The sequence below is a fragment of the Urocitellus parryii genome, chromosome 1 (assembly GCF_045843805.1).
Source record: "Urocitellus parryii isolate mUroPar1 chromosome 1, mUroPar1.hap1, whole genome shotgun sequence".
Taxonomy (NCBI): domain Eukaryota; kingdom Metazoa; phylum Chordata; class Mammalia; order Rodentia; family Sciuridae; genus Urocitellus; species Urocitellus parryii.
Window position 1 is genome coordinate 155408097 of NC_135531.1, and position 15058 is coordinate 155423154.

General features: G+C 40.0%; 2 protein-coding genes across 2 annotated transcripts in view; one reads left to right on the forward strand and one right to left on the reverse strand.

Moving 5' to 3' along the window:
* Nucleotides 1-597: 597 nt before the first annotated feature.
* Nucleotides 598-1533, forward strand: LOC144255711 (olfactory receptor 14C36-like). Its single transcript, XM_077800517.1, has one exon. The coding sequence runs from the start codon at nt 598-600 to the stop codon at nt 1531-1533; it is 936 nt and encodes a 311-aa protein (XP_077656643.1).
* A 3680-nt stretch (nt 1534-5213) lies between these two features.
* The window catches only part of LOC144255719 (GTP cyclohydrolase 1-like), a 62052-nt gene continuing 52207 nt past the window's right edge, over nt 5214-15058 (reverse strand). The window contains 2 exon segments of the mRNA XM_077800540.1: nt 5214-5568; nt 5719-6519. Of these exon segments, the coding sequence (XP_077656666.1) occupies nt 5442-5568; nt 5719-6519 (928 nt within the window). The 3' untranslated portion in view covers nt 5214-5441.

Sequence of the window (15058 nt, forward strand, 5' to 3'; positions counted from 1 at the left end):
GCATATGTGGGGTGCTGGGTTCAATCCTCAGCACCACAAACAAATAAAATAAAGATGTTTTGTCCACCAAAATCTAAAAAGTAAATATTAAAAAATTCTCTCTCTCTCTTTAAAAAAATAGTACAATGTAAATATTGAGAGACAATACAACAAATATTAGAAAATTAATTACAATAGGAATCATTAATCATACTTTGAATTATTTAGTGTGGAAAAATGGCAAAACAATCTTGAAATTGTATTCATGGAAGAGAATAAAGGTAACTATATTATAGATCATTTAAAAAAGAAAAAAAAGTCGCACACTCTGCATGGAGTCTCAGGAGGTCAGGGGAGACCTGATGGGGAGCCGAGGACAAGCCCTGCATGTCACACACACACCCTGGGCAGCAGACCTCCACACCTTCACTGGGAGGTGCACTCTGCTCAGAAATGAGTAAACATATCAGAAAAACAAGACTGACCTTCCTCTGCAGGGAAACCAACTGCAAAATACAAGAAAAAAGGTGCATATGAATATATAAAGTAATTGCATTAAATCTGTTTTCTTTCCACTTTTATCTATTTACCTTCCCAGTCAATCAGAATTTACAGCAAATGGCCAATGCCACCATGGTAACTGAATTTCTCCTCCTGGGCTCTCCTGATGACTGGGATTTGAGTTTCCTCTATTTCACAGTATTCCCAATGACTTACCTGGGTACCTTGTTAGGGAACCTTCTCATTGTATCTGTCACCACTGCTGACCAGAACCTGCACACACCCATGTTCTTCTTCCTGAGGAATCTGTCCATCTTGGACATGTGCTACATTTCCATCACTGTCCCCAATGCCTGTGTCAACTCTCTCACTGGCAACAGGGCCATTTCAGTGGCTGGCTGTGCAACACAGATTTTCCTGGTCATTTTCTGTGCATGTGTTGAACTTTTGTTTCTCACCATCATGGCCTGGGACCGCTATGTGGCCATCTGCCAGCCCCTCCAGTACCTGCTCATCATGAAGCCTCAGATTTGTGTCCACATGACCCTGGCCACCCTAGTCAGTGGTCTGCTGTATGCAGGTGTGCACACTGGGAACACATTCCGGCTGTCCTTCTGCCAGTCAAATGTGGTCCACCAGTTCTTCTGTGATGTCCCCTCTCTGTTGAGGCTGTCCTGCTCTGACACCACCAGCAACATGGTCCTCTTTTTGGTCTCTACTGTGGCAATTGGTGGTGGTTGCTTTACTTTTATTGCCATGTCATATTTTTGCATATTTTCTGCTGTGCTGAAATTTCCTACCAGAGCCCCAGGGAAGGCCTTCTCCACCTGCACCCCTCACATCCTCGTGGTGTCCATCTTCCTCAGTTCTGGCACAGCTGTGTACCTGAGGTCTGCAGCATCCTCTGACACCCTCCAGGACATGGTTCTCTCTGCCTTTGACACCATGGTTCCTCCCTTCCTGAATCCTCTCATCTACAGTCTCAGGAACCAGCAGGTAAAAGATGCTGTGAGGAGAGTAATGAGAAGACAGCTGTTCTCAGGGAAACAATAAAGATGCATTTCAGCATTATCCAAATTTCACTGTTTGAGGTTCTTAATCAGAGATCATGCTCTTCATAGCTGTGCTTCAGAAGTCATAGTGCTTATTTTAAGGTCACCTTATTGGGTCCTGGGTACTTCAACTTATAAAATAATTTTTCTTTTAATTTACACCATCATTTCTATTTATTCTTCATAAAATGTATAATGTTAGCAAATGCATCATTCATGAATGAGTATAATTCAAGTTGTGTGTTGTAATCATTTGAGATTATATCTGTTTGTGATTCATCAAATAGTTTGTAATACTTCTATCAAGTAAAGTTACAGATGCAAACCTTACAAATCAATCATGAGAACAACCTGAAATCATTTGATCATATTTAGTGATCTCATTTACTGATGTGTGAAGTAAATATGGACGATCTCTGATACACAATTGTGTCAATTTAAGTATATTGGAAATACACAAAAATCAAATCCTAAAGAAGTTATAACCAAAAGTGTAGAGGGAATCAGAGTAACATTTCTCTCCTTCTGTAATATAAAAAAGAGGAAAGTCCTTGTCCAAGTAGTAAATAGAGGGCCATGGTTACCAATCCCTGTGTCAAAACAGTCAAATCCATCCCCTGGGGAAGCCAAATTGCCTTCCTAGGCTGTGTTGGCTGCCAGTCCTTTTTATGTCCATGATTGACCCAGAGATGGGGACCAAACCTTGGGGCTAAGTTGCAGGTGAGCATTCAGATGGTTGCCTCCCCCATGTAAATTAACTCTGTAATATTTAAGACATCTGTCATGTCTGATAAAAATGAAATGACAGACACTAATTATCTGACCTAAGTGTCTGCCCTATGTCAACTGTCAACTTTCTGTAAGTATGTAATGTAAGCCTGTATCTGTAGTTTTCCTCTAATGCCTTTCTGCATTCTTTCATCCTCTCACACAGGTTATTTCTTTTGAAGTATTTTAGTGGCCTAACTGGTATGTATTTTGCTAGTTATTGATTGCAACTGACATATACTCACTGTCAACGTATCTATAAATTTTAATAAACAAAATAAGAAAAGAAAGACTTCATACATATTGCAGGCAATGCATCAAACTCCAAATTCTGAGAACGGTTTTGTTCACCAGTTCACTAATAAGAAAAAGTGGACAAAAATATAAATATACGTATTACCTAGGAAAATACAAATGTCTAAATATATGTGATTAATGAATAACAGCATCTCTTAAAGTTTGCAGACAAGGGAATACTTGTAGTAGGAACCCATGAGCACCCAGACAATCAGCCAGCAGCCTGGACCTGCTGTCACATGATCCAACTAGAACACAGGCTCCATCCTTTGTGTCCAATGATCCCTGCTAGAGCAGAAGGCTCTTCAGAGCACCACAGATGATTCTGTGACCTCCACCTTTACATTCCTTTCCTCTACAACTAGAATTTCCTGAATACTAATGAGTGGCATTCAAAGTCTTACATGAGTTGAGGTGACAAGCAAATTAAGTTTAACTTTATAAATTTAGGAAAAATTAAATAGCATACACCAGTCCTATTGAGAGACATCCATCTTGGTGAAGGTCATTGGATATTTAACTTGTGTTTTAAGATGTTTTATACCAAAAAAGCTGGTTGCAGAGGAGAAGCAAATAACTAAATATTGGTACAAAGACTATATGGAATCCCATATCTGATGTCAAATTATGCAAAGCCCTGAAGATAAATTCCCCCAAGGCCAAAAAGAGAACATCAGTTAAAAATAGATAATAGCAGCAGCTAATTATTAAGATATTTCTTTTACATATAAAATAAGGGATTGTTTTAAAATATTTTCTGTGGTTCTTGTCTGGGATAACCAAATTATTCAGAATACATTAAACAAGATGACAATATGAAATTTTTTTTCAAAGTTATAACACTTTAATAATTTAAATAGAACCAACTTCAGGGATGCACATACATAAAATTCAAATAATGTACTTGAACAGTATATTTAAACACATCAAATTCTTAAAAATCCCCCCCACAAATAGAGTCAGTATCACAAATATGAAAAAGTAATTTTGAAGTACTACAGACCAGAGTAAAACAGACAAGATCATTATTTTGCATTTACCAATAAGACAAAAACCTGTGGATACATCACACTTTCTTAGAACACTTCTAGGGAATGTCAGGACAAAGTCATTCCAAAGGAATACAAATGATCTCCAAAAAATGATTGTTTATTTATTTATTTGCAGGGCTGGGGATTGAACCCAGGGCCTTGCACATGGTAGGCAAGTGCTCTACTGCTGAGCAATGTCCCTAGCCCTGCAAAGAGGAATTTATAGCTAACAAATTCTTTGGTCCTCCAAGTCACACTTGTTTTTACTTTAAAATACCAAACATGAGTTGGAATTCTACCTAGAAATGTCTAAATATTAAGCAGGTTAATGTTTATTCCAAATTAGGTTTAACATGGAACTCAAAAATCAACCACCATTGGACTTTAGAAACTCCAAATACAGGGGAAAGTAGTAGAGATTTTTTTAAAAAGGAGAGAAACCTCGACCATCTTGCTCCATTGTAAGCTAAATGGCAAGTAAGTGGCAGAGATAGAATGACCACAGTTTAAGCAAGCAACGTAATTCCTTTTTTTAAAAAAAGAATGAATAAATGTGAAGAGCACTATGCTGATGGAATAAAACATTTCTTTGTAGAATTAACTGTGTCTGTTTTTGTGGGAGAGTTAGGTGTTTTTGTTTTAATTTGGCCCACACTGCCCCAGTGGAACAAAATTTAAGATAAATGGTAATAAGGCAACAGCTTCTGGACTGAAAGGCCTACACCACCTGAACAGAGTCACACTGAGGACAAGACCCAAGACCCACACTGACCACAAGGAAAACAAGACCAGTGTTCTCAGTGCATTTTCACAAACACGACAGCACAGCTCTGTGAGGACAGGGGCACAGCTCCCAAGGCAGGCCACAGTCAATTCATCTGCACTCTTTTGGGCTCTTGGAAGCTAGAGTTCTTCAGACCTGACAATGATGAGCACTCCCAAAAGTTTCTAGAAATCCTTAGAAAAATATTTCATAAGATCAAAATAAAAATGTCCAAGAAACTTCTAAAGAGACAGCTGTGGGACTAGTTATCTGCCGTGTGAGTACTGACTTATAAAATAATGGCTTTAAAAAAAAAAGGCAAAAGTATCTACAGGCTAACTGGTGTGATATTCTCATCAAGGCACAGAGAGTTAAATGTCTAAATCCCTGTATGTTGACGTGAGAATAACTCGTAAACAACTCCAGGAACTAATTCCCTGTACTTGAATTAAGAAAGAAGGTAGAAATGTGCCTTTTTAACTCACAGTAAAAATTGAAAAAAATAGATATTCCACCACCTTCCCTTGGTGACTAATGTTAAAAATGGATAGCTGATAAATAAATAAAAACGAAATGTCATTTGTGAATTCATAAACATGATCGAAGCAGAGCTGCTGGACTTCGAATTCACAGAGCAAGGCTGCACACTGTTCGTGAATTATTAGAGCACTTTCAGCATTATACCATTTCTGTGGCAGAGGAAAAGGAACTGCTTTTCCCATGCCGGATTCTCCTATGCTGATAAGACAGATTTCATTCACATACACAGATTCTTCTCCTCCCCAGCACCCTTGGGTTATCTGAATGGCAGTGGTTTGTGCATGTAACTTAGGCTGCTGGCAGTTCACCTTAGACACTGCCCCTACAAGGTGGCAAGAAGAAAGCGCAGGGCTTACCCCTATGTGAATCATTTTTAATTTGACTTTATAAATAATTTTAAATACAATTATTGACAAGGCATAAAGTTAACATCTGTAACAAATGAAAAGGGGAGGCATGATGAAAGACAACACCATTAGCAGTTGGACCTGCGCAACGCCATGCTCCAGTTCAGCTCCGAATGAGAGTGAGAAACTCCTCCCGCATCTTGGGATCTTCCGGGAACACACCCAGCATTGTACTGGTCACAGTTTTGCTGTTCATTTTCTGCACCCCTCACATTACCATACACATGTGTAGAAGTTGGGCGTAGAATGGCAGGTACTCCAGGCTGGGGAGGAAAGCAGGAGGGAGGGTGGAGAGGGGTTCCTCAGTGGACATGAAGCTACAGTTAAACAGTAGCAAGAAGTCCACAGTCTTGTCTGGGCACCACGGTACGGTAGGGTGAGTTGCTTCAACCACTACCCCAACTCCTGCAGGCTGCAAGGCTTCCGTGATTGCCACCGCAATTTGTTTTGTAAGACGTTCTTGGACTTGCAGTCTTCTACTATAGATTTCTACAATCCGGGCAAGTTTGCTGAGGCCAAGGACTTGCTTGTTAGGAAGATAACCGATATGGACCTTTCCCACAAATGGAACTAGATGATGTTCACACATGGAAAACATATCTATGTCCTTCACAATCACCATCTCATCATGATCTTCATCAAATATAGCATCGTTCAGGACATCTGAGATGGTCTCTTGATAGCCCTTGGTGAAGAACTGCATGGCCCTGGCCGCCCTCAAGGGCGTCTTGAGCAACCCCTGGCGCTGGGGGTCCTCGCCCAGAGAGCGCAGGATGGATGAATAGGCGGCCGCCAGGTTGGGGAGGTTCAGCTCCTTATCCTCCACACCGCGGGGTCCTTCGCCCTTCCAGCTGTCCGCGGGCTGGGGGCTTTTGGCTTCGGGCGGCGGGGACTTCTCCGCCAGCAAGCTTGGCCCGGGCTGCGACGGCTCCCGCTCAGGAAATCCATTGGTGCACCTGGCTCCCCGCGGCTTCTCCCCCAGCGCCAGAACCGGGCCCTTCTCCTTGGTCCCGCTGCTACCGCTCGGGGAGACCCCGGGGCGCCTCAGGAGGCTGCAGCTAAACTTCGCAGGCCGCGGCCCGCAATGACCTGTGGCCAGAATCACCTGAGGACGGTCAGCGATCTGGCAGAGACACGCTCCAGTCAAGGCCGCCACCGGCTGGACAGACCGGCAGCGCCTCCTTTTTATGGCCCGGCCGAAATATTATTATGTGCATAAATTCAGTCTAATGTTCCAAAAAGAGGACATATCATGAAATATGAATTCCAATTTCAGTATCTGCACATCATATTTCAAACTAGCCATGTGAATTTTAACTGAATAAAACATTTGTGTGTACACATCTAAATCTGTATGAGAGTTGTTTCAGGAATACTAAGCAGTTTATACTTTAGTGCTTTACTTAATACCTAGGTTAAATCTGATATTAAAATAATCAATGTTAAAAAAATATTTTCACCTTTAAATTAATCTTTTTGAAAATCATTTCTCTGTCATATACATGGTATTTGAATCAAAAACAAAAACATAGCATTTCTCAGTGCACCTCCTTTAAAATTCTTTTAGTTCACTGCCAATAGCCTTTCATCACTATGCATTAAATAAAGATGGGTGCTTACTGATTCATTATCAATTTACTACTTCTCTTTTTTTTTAAGAGAGAGAGAGAGAGAGAGAGAGAGAGAGAGAGAGAATTTTTTTAATATTTATTTTTTTCCTTTTCAGTGGGCACAACATCTTTATTTTATTTTTATGTGGTGCTGAGGATAGAACCCAGCGCCCCGCGCATGCCACATGTGGCTTGAGCCACATCCCGAGTCCAATTTACTACTTCTTAGAACACATGCTGTCCTACTTCACAAGTCAGCAGATACTCACATGTGATCATGTTATTTATTAAATTATCTGCATCAAGAGACAATATCACCTTTACAGACATGGATATGAAAGAAGTTACTAAGCATGTGATTTAGTGGAATCTACGGTTAAATGATTTAAAATAGAATGATTAGTAATGTCATTGTGACTTGGTGAAATTGGCCATGTGAAGGCTCAGACTGGGGATGACAGAGGCACAGGTACTGAGTTTGGACTCTTGGGTGTAAGGGGCAAGTCTCAACAGCATGGCTTGATGAGCCAGTTCTTAGGAGCAGACTGACAGCTGATGAGCTCACAATGGGTCTCGACTTATTTGATGTAATGAGTTTCTTGAGCAAATACTTAAGTTACTCTGGTTTTTCGATTCTGCTTTCTTTCTTTCTCTCTTTAATATTTATTTATTTATTTATTTATTTTAGTTGTGGTTGCACACAATACCTTTATTTATATGTGGCACTGAGGATTGAACCCAGGGCCTTGCTCATGCTAAGTGAGCACTCTACCACTGAGCTTGAGCCCCAGTCCCTTGATTCTGCTTTCTCAGTAAGAACTTACAGGGCCCCACAGTTTGTTAGTGTGTCTGGTGATGCAAAGCTGGAGTGTAGAATATACTCTGGGATGGAAGTAACCAATTCAGATGTGCACTGGTGTTCCTGAATCATCTGTGCAGATGATATTTATGTCAAGATCAATTCAAAGTTTTAGATGTTCTTCTAATTTTTGTAATTTTATGGATGCAAACATCCAACTATGCAAACATCGTTGTTCAACATTTAAAAAATGAGAGATACACACCAACAGCAGAGAAGTAGAATCATCTCCACTTGGTCCTGCTGGAGTCAAAGACAGAAATGTTTCTTATGTACCAACAAAAGTGGATTTTCTATGAGGAAAATTGCTCCTACTTTGATTTCAAGATACTGGTTCCAATGCAATGGCATGAAAGGCCACAGACTTCTGTAGGATATAACTAGAAAATTTCCAGTAAGACAGGATGTTCTTCCATCTTATGAATCCTGTGTCATGTCCAGATTTGCTCTGTCAAACTAACATGTGTCCACCTCAGTCTACTCATCAGGGTGAACATTTTATGGTGTTTGGGGCATCAGTAGCACTTTTCCCCAATTTAGCAAACTTTATTTAAACTTGGAATTGTATAGGATCTAGGATAAAAAATGGGGTGCAGAACTTCATTTTAGAAGTCAAACTGTTGATTTTTAAACTGGAAGTGAGATTTTCTCCTACCTTAATCACATCTCTTATGATGAAAGTGGAAAATTCAGACAGTATCAGTCCTGGATGTTTTAAGGGTTGATGTGAATCTAAGAAGCAATCCCTGGGAACTACACCTGCCTGGCCTAGGAGCAGGAAGCAACATTTGCTCAGTGGCTGGGACCACATACCAGTCCCTGTGGAAATGCAAGTAATTTATTTTTGGTAAAATACTTCTTTAGAATTGTCTCATAGCACAGTGTGGGCCTCACTTTTCAAAGCTGGTATTTAGGTTGAGAGATTCAAGAAGAAAGATCAGCAAACTGAACTAAAGATAAGCAGAAAACCCCAAATAATGAGTTTACTGTGAGGTTCCCAGATGGAAGATTTGAATTTTGTACACTGACATCCAGAGTCCATCCCTAAGCTCCATTTTGGGGAAAATCTGGAGAAGTGCTTCTAGCCCATGACCCATGGTGGCTTCTTGAAAGAAGGTTCAAATTGTGAGAAAATGCTAGGGAGTTTTAAATTAAAGAGACAGACTCTAATTACCTTTAAAACTAGCTCCAAGATGGCACCTCCCAGCTCCAGCTTCAAGCCACCAAATTTGGTACTGAGGTTTACTGAAGAGGCTAGTGACAGAGAGAACACTTCAGGTAGTGGACTTTTATTGGGGAACAAAAAATACTCTGGAAAATCCCATCCAATGAATATTAAGGGGGGCAATATCCCAAGGTCAGGGGTGATGATTAGGTCTTCGGGGCAGTGGCCAGACATGCTTCTGCATGGACAAGTTCTTGGACCTGGAGAAGGGTGAGGAAAGCTCTGACATACCTGTTTCAGAGTGCCTCTCACCCAGACAAGGAGCTAACTCAAATCATGTGCGAGTATGGCCTCCCACAGTGGCTAAAGTCTACAAAAGGCCCACATGTTATTTCAGCAGTCACACTCCATTCTGGCTTTTACTTACTGGGATTTACAGAATTGTGGTTACTTCCACCTGGGGTATTTTCATCTAAAATACTGTTTCAGGTTTAAATGGAGTTAGTTAGGAAAATAAATAAATCACCACCAAATCTTAGTAACAAGGTATCTTGGTGGCACTCAAAGAGAAATATGGACAAGCACAAGATTGGCTTGACAGTTTTAGGCAGATCCTGAGTCAAATCAAACCACATGTGTCTTTTTTTTTTTTTTTTTGAAGAAAGTAGGAACATTAAGAACAAGATGAAAAGAGTCACAGGAAAGAAGAGCTCCAATTGGTAAAAATACCATAATGCATCTAAAGTCTTAAACAGGAGGACAGCAAATCAAAGAGCTCAGACATGAGAAGGAGCACTCAGCCAAGGAACCGTGATTGATAACTTCATCTGGACATGGGCCTGCCTAGTGTCCTAGGAACCTGGGAAGGCTTCCCTCTGTATGGCAGTGAACACTGGCTCTGCAATGCCCTTTACAGAGTCCAGATAAAGTTCTCCTGCTTTGGCAGCCTGTAATTGTTTCCAGGATGACTGCTTAGGTTTAAGTCTGAAGGAAGAGTCCACAGGGCACACTGTCAGGATCTCACTGAAATGCTAGCTAACCACAATTGTTGAAGGCAATTTACAAAGGGAACAAAAGTCCACATTTCTCTGCAGCCTCTTCTAAAACTGTAGTCTCTTACCTGTGTGGAGCATTTGTCATTGTTAACAGGTTTAAAACCATCATATCTGAGCTCCTTATTGTCCATCAGCCATTCACTTGGTTTGATTCTCTTCTTTTGGTCCTAACTATGAGCAAACAAAAAAATAATGAGTGCCATCTTGAAGAGTGATGTGGGAGTCTCCCTGGGAGGATCCCCTGTTCCATTTTCCATGTCACTTCAGGAAACCTATGGCCAAGCTCACGGCAGCAGAAGAAGTACCATCCACCTTGTGTCTCCATGCACCTGAGTGGCAGCCTCATGGGGAAGGAGGAGGCCATGTCAATGAACCCACCTTCATTCCAGGATGCACCCAACACATCCTGACCTCAGAAACACTGCCCTGTCTTGGGTTGGCTCCTGCTGTCCTTGTGTCAGTATCCACCCATCAGTACCAACTCACAATCATGAGCCCTGACTGAGGGAACAAGTCTCCATGGAACCATGAAACCCCAGAGTCCCAGCTTTCCAGCACATTCCTCACCTACCTGAGCTAGGATGCAAACCTTAACCCCCAGCAAACCTTAGATGAGTTCTGTTAGAAAAAGCCATTGAAGTCCTGCCAAAGCTGCACAGAAACTATTAAGTGTTGCCAGCCATCTGGGAAAGATCCACAGTCTTCTACCAGGATGACTGTACACCAAGGAAAATAAAACAATGTGATATTTTTGGGCTCTCTGACATGGGCAGTTTTTTTTTTCTTTTTTTCCCAGTATAATTTAGTACAGGCTAATGGAAGCAAACTTCTTTAACCTGATAAGACCAAAATCACACCCTTAGTGTCCTAATCACGTACGTATCGACATTTCAGCCTTACATCATGATTTTTAGCAGAGACTTTGACAACCTGCACCATCTCCAGGACTACCCATGGGTCAATTGTGCAATACTGATTGGACAAACCAAACAAGAAGCAGGAACTGATCTTGGCTGGCTGGCTATAATTTGTGTGTCAGAAACTGAATAAAAACAATAAAAGCTCAGGATCTCACATATCAGGAAAACAGCTGGGATATCATGGTCTGGGTCATGAGATTTACCCTCTTATGTGAAGAATAAGTCATTGTACCTGGTGTCTTCTACAATGGAAAAGAGTCACACTGGGTAGAGAACTGCTCTCAGTTTGTGAAAGCAACCTACTAGTAGCATGGATGTGCTACTTCAGCCCATTGACCAGGTGGCCATGAAGCCTCTGACTCTCAGTGGGAAAGAGAAGAAGAGAGGGCTCTGTGGCAAGTCCAAGCTGGCATGCAAACTTCCCAGTCACTTGAGCCCTAGGTTCCAACAGAACCAGACATGACTAAAGTGACAGTGGCTTCCAGTGACACTGCTTAGAGCATTTGCTAGGTCCTTATAAGGGAAGCACAATTCAGACACTTCAGATTTTGTAGTAGATTCTTGCCATATTCTGTGAATACATTTCTTCATTTTAATTGGTTTATATTAATTAATTTAAAATGGAGCTTTGTAGAGACACAAAGCACTACAGGGGACCAGCATGAAGAAATGCATGCTGACCAGTAGAGGAGGAGTCCTGGAGTGAGGAAAGGAATCTTAAGTTCATGCACCTGCCACAGGCCAGGGGAGAAGAACTACAACCTCTGTTCAGACCAGTAATGTGTAAAGCAAAAGTATCTATGGGAAGTTATGAAACAGACATGAAAACATCTTCCTGAAACTTCTACTCAGCAAGGAAGACTTCAGGACAAGCAGGTGAGATAAAGCAAGAGCATGCATACAATATTATAGGGAGAAGAAAAATTGTCATTGTGATTGTCTGATACATAGAATTCACACACGCATGTGCAAACACACACAAAAACAATAATTGAAAAATTGATAGCACATTTAAAATAAAATTTTATTTTATTTACTCTGGCTTGAGGTGGTGTGATATATTTTAACCACTATTATCAGTCACATGTATCCCTGGTGCAGAAAGAAAGTTAAATATAGATGGAGAACTTCATTGTCTTTAGATCTGTATCATAAGTAAACATATTGTTTGAATTGCTTAAGTCTAGGAAGATAAATTTAATATATAGCATCTGCTTTTTATCTCCAATATTTTACAAGGAGAAATTTTTCTTACAAGAAGAAATTTCTCAAAATTATAGTTGTATACAAGAGTAATTTTATTGATCAATGTAGACTTTAGATATTTTAAAGAATATGAAGAAAAAACTAAAGTTGAGGAAAATATGCTTCCTCCCTAGTAATCATTTCCTCTGTAGTGTCAGCTGGTGGTGGGTACTCATTCAACAAATGGTGCTTGGAGAACTGAAAATCCATATGCAACAAAATGAAATTGAATCCCTTTCTCTCACCTTGCACAAAAGTTAACTCAAAATGGATCAAGGGGCTAGGAATCAAACCAGAGAGAAACGTGTCACAGTAGATTGGGTAGAAAGAGGTGATGGGAGGGGGGAAGGGGGGATAAGAAGGTCAGCCCAATACAATAGACACTAGTATGGCCCTATTTATAAATGTGACTGTATAACCAATGTGATCTTGCAATCTGTACACATGGAAAAATAAGGTTATGTACCCCATTTGAATCAAATGTATGATATGTCTAGATCATTGTAATGTTTTGAGCAACTAATAAAAAATTTTAAAAGTACTATTCTTTTTTTATTTATTTTTGTTTGTTTTTAGTTTTATTGATTTTATTTTTTAAAATATATGACAGCAGAATACTTTACAATTCTTATTGCACTTGTAGAGTACAATTTTTCATATCTTTGTATAGAGTATGTTCACACCAGTTCATGCCTTTATACATATACTTTGTTTTGGGGGTTTTTTGTGTTACAATTCTTAATACACATATATACTGCAATTTTTCATTTCTCTGCTTATGTATAAAGTATGTTGCCACCCAATTTGTGTCTTCATACATGTACTTTGGATAATGATGTCCATCACATTCCACCACCTTTGCTAATGCCCTGCACCCTCCTTTTCTCTTCCACCCCTCTTCCCTATCTAGAGTTCAGCTCTCCCTCCCTACTCCACTAAGAGTCAGCCTCCTTATATCAGAGAAAATATTCGGCATTTTTTGGAGCAGGGCTAATTTCACTTAGAATTATCTTCTCCAACGCCATCTATGTACCTGCAAATGCCATGATTTTATTCTCTTTTAATGGTGAGTGAAATTCCACTGTGTATATATGCCACATTTTTTAATCCATTCATCCACTGCAGGGCATCTAGGTTGGCTGCACAGTTTAGCTATGGTGAATTCTGCTGCTATAAACATGGATGTGGATCCACCAGAAAACATCTGGAACTAGTAAATAAATTCAGAAAAGTAAGAGGATATAAAATCAACACCCCCAAATTAAAGGCATTTATGTATATCAGTGACAAATCCTCTGAGAAGGAGGATTAACAATAACTTCAAAAAAAGTAAGATACTTGGGAATCAACTTAACAAAAGAGGTGAAAGATCTATCTATTCAATGAAAACTACAGAACCCTAAGGAGAGAAATCAAAGAAGACCTAAGAATATGGAAATATCTACCTTGCTCTTGGATAGGCAGAATTAATATTATCAAAATGACCGTACTACCAAAAGCACTATACAGATTTAATTCAATTCTGATCACAATCATAATGGAATTTCTCATAGAAATAGAAAAAAGCAATCATGAAATTCATCTTGAAAAATAAGAGACCCAGAAGAGCTAAAGCAATCCTTAGCAGGAAGAGTAAAACAGATGGCATCACTATACCAGACCTTAAACGATACTACAGAGCAATTGTAATAAAAAACAGCATGCTATTGGCACCAAAACAGACTGGTAGATGAATGGTACAGAATACAGGATACAGAGACTAACCCACAAAATTACAATTATCTTATATTAGACAAATGTGCCAAAAACATTCACTGGAGAATAACTAACAAATTAAACAAATGGTGCTGAGAAAACTGGAAATCCATATGCAACAAAATGAAATTAAACCTCTCTCACAATGCACAAAACTTCACTAAAAAATGGATCAAGGACCTAGAAATTAATACAAGAAAAAGTAGACCCTAATCTCCATCATGTGAGATTAGGCCCTAACTTCCTTAATAAGAGTCCTATAGCACAAGAATTCAAACCAAGAATCAATAAATGGGATGGAATCAAACTAAAAAGTTTCTTCTCAGAAAAAGAAACAATCTGTGAAGTGAACAGAGACCTACATCCTGGGAGCAAATTTTTACCCCTCACACATCAGATAGAGCACTAATCTCTAGGGTTTATAAGGAACTCAAAAAGCTAAGCACCAAAAAAACAAACAACCCAATCAATAAATGGGACAAGGACCTGAACAGACACTTCTCAGAAGATGATATACAACCAACCAACAAATATATGAAAAAAATGACCTAGCCTTTCTTGACTATCCAAATCTCCACTAAGCAAGTTTCTAAGCAGTGACTTGAGACTGTGCAGGTTACTTGATTTTATAGGTGTCACCACTTACTCTTGGCCTCTCATTTAATCCAGAGGATCAAGTGACAAGCTCATTTCCCAGTGTTTAGAAACAAGCAAGCACAGTGTCTCTAAAAATCTTATATCAATAATTCAAGTGCCAGGAAGGGGCCCTCAGCAAATGCTGTTTGTCACCCCTCAATGGTCACTGATGGAGGACCTACAGCTGTGAAAACACTGTGGCTGAAGCCACAATCACACTGAATAGATTTATACAGATTCTTCTCTGGGTGCTCTGTGTGACTTTAACTAATGTCTTCCCACATAATCTTCCTCAGCAGAAAATAAAAACTAAAGAAAAATAGGAGGCCCTGGAGCACTCCTGAGAGAAATCATGGTCCCAGCAAGGAGGAGATTGTCAGTCCCTGTGCTGGGTACCCACAACCCTACAGGGAGTGACGCCCTCTATAGGACTGGTTTTCAGCAGGCTGGCTTCCTGTGCGCAAGTGATCAGGGC

Bases quoted from the DNA above. Each gene is read 5' to 3' on its own strand.
- LOC144255711 (XM_077800517.1), top strand. From the start codon at position 598: ATGGCCAATGCCACCATGGTAACTGAATTTCTCCTCCTGGGCTCTCCT.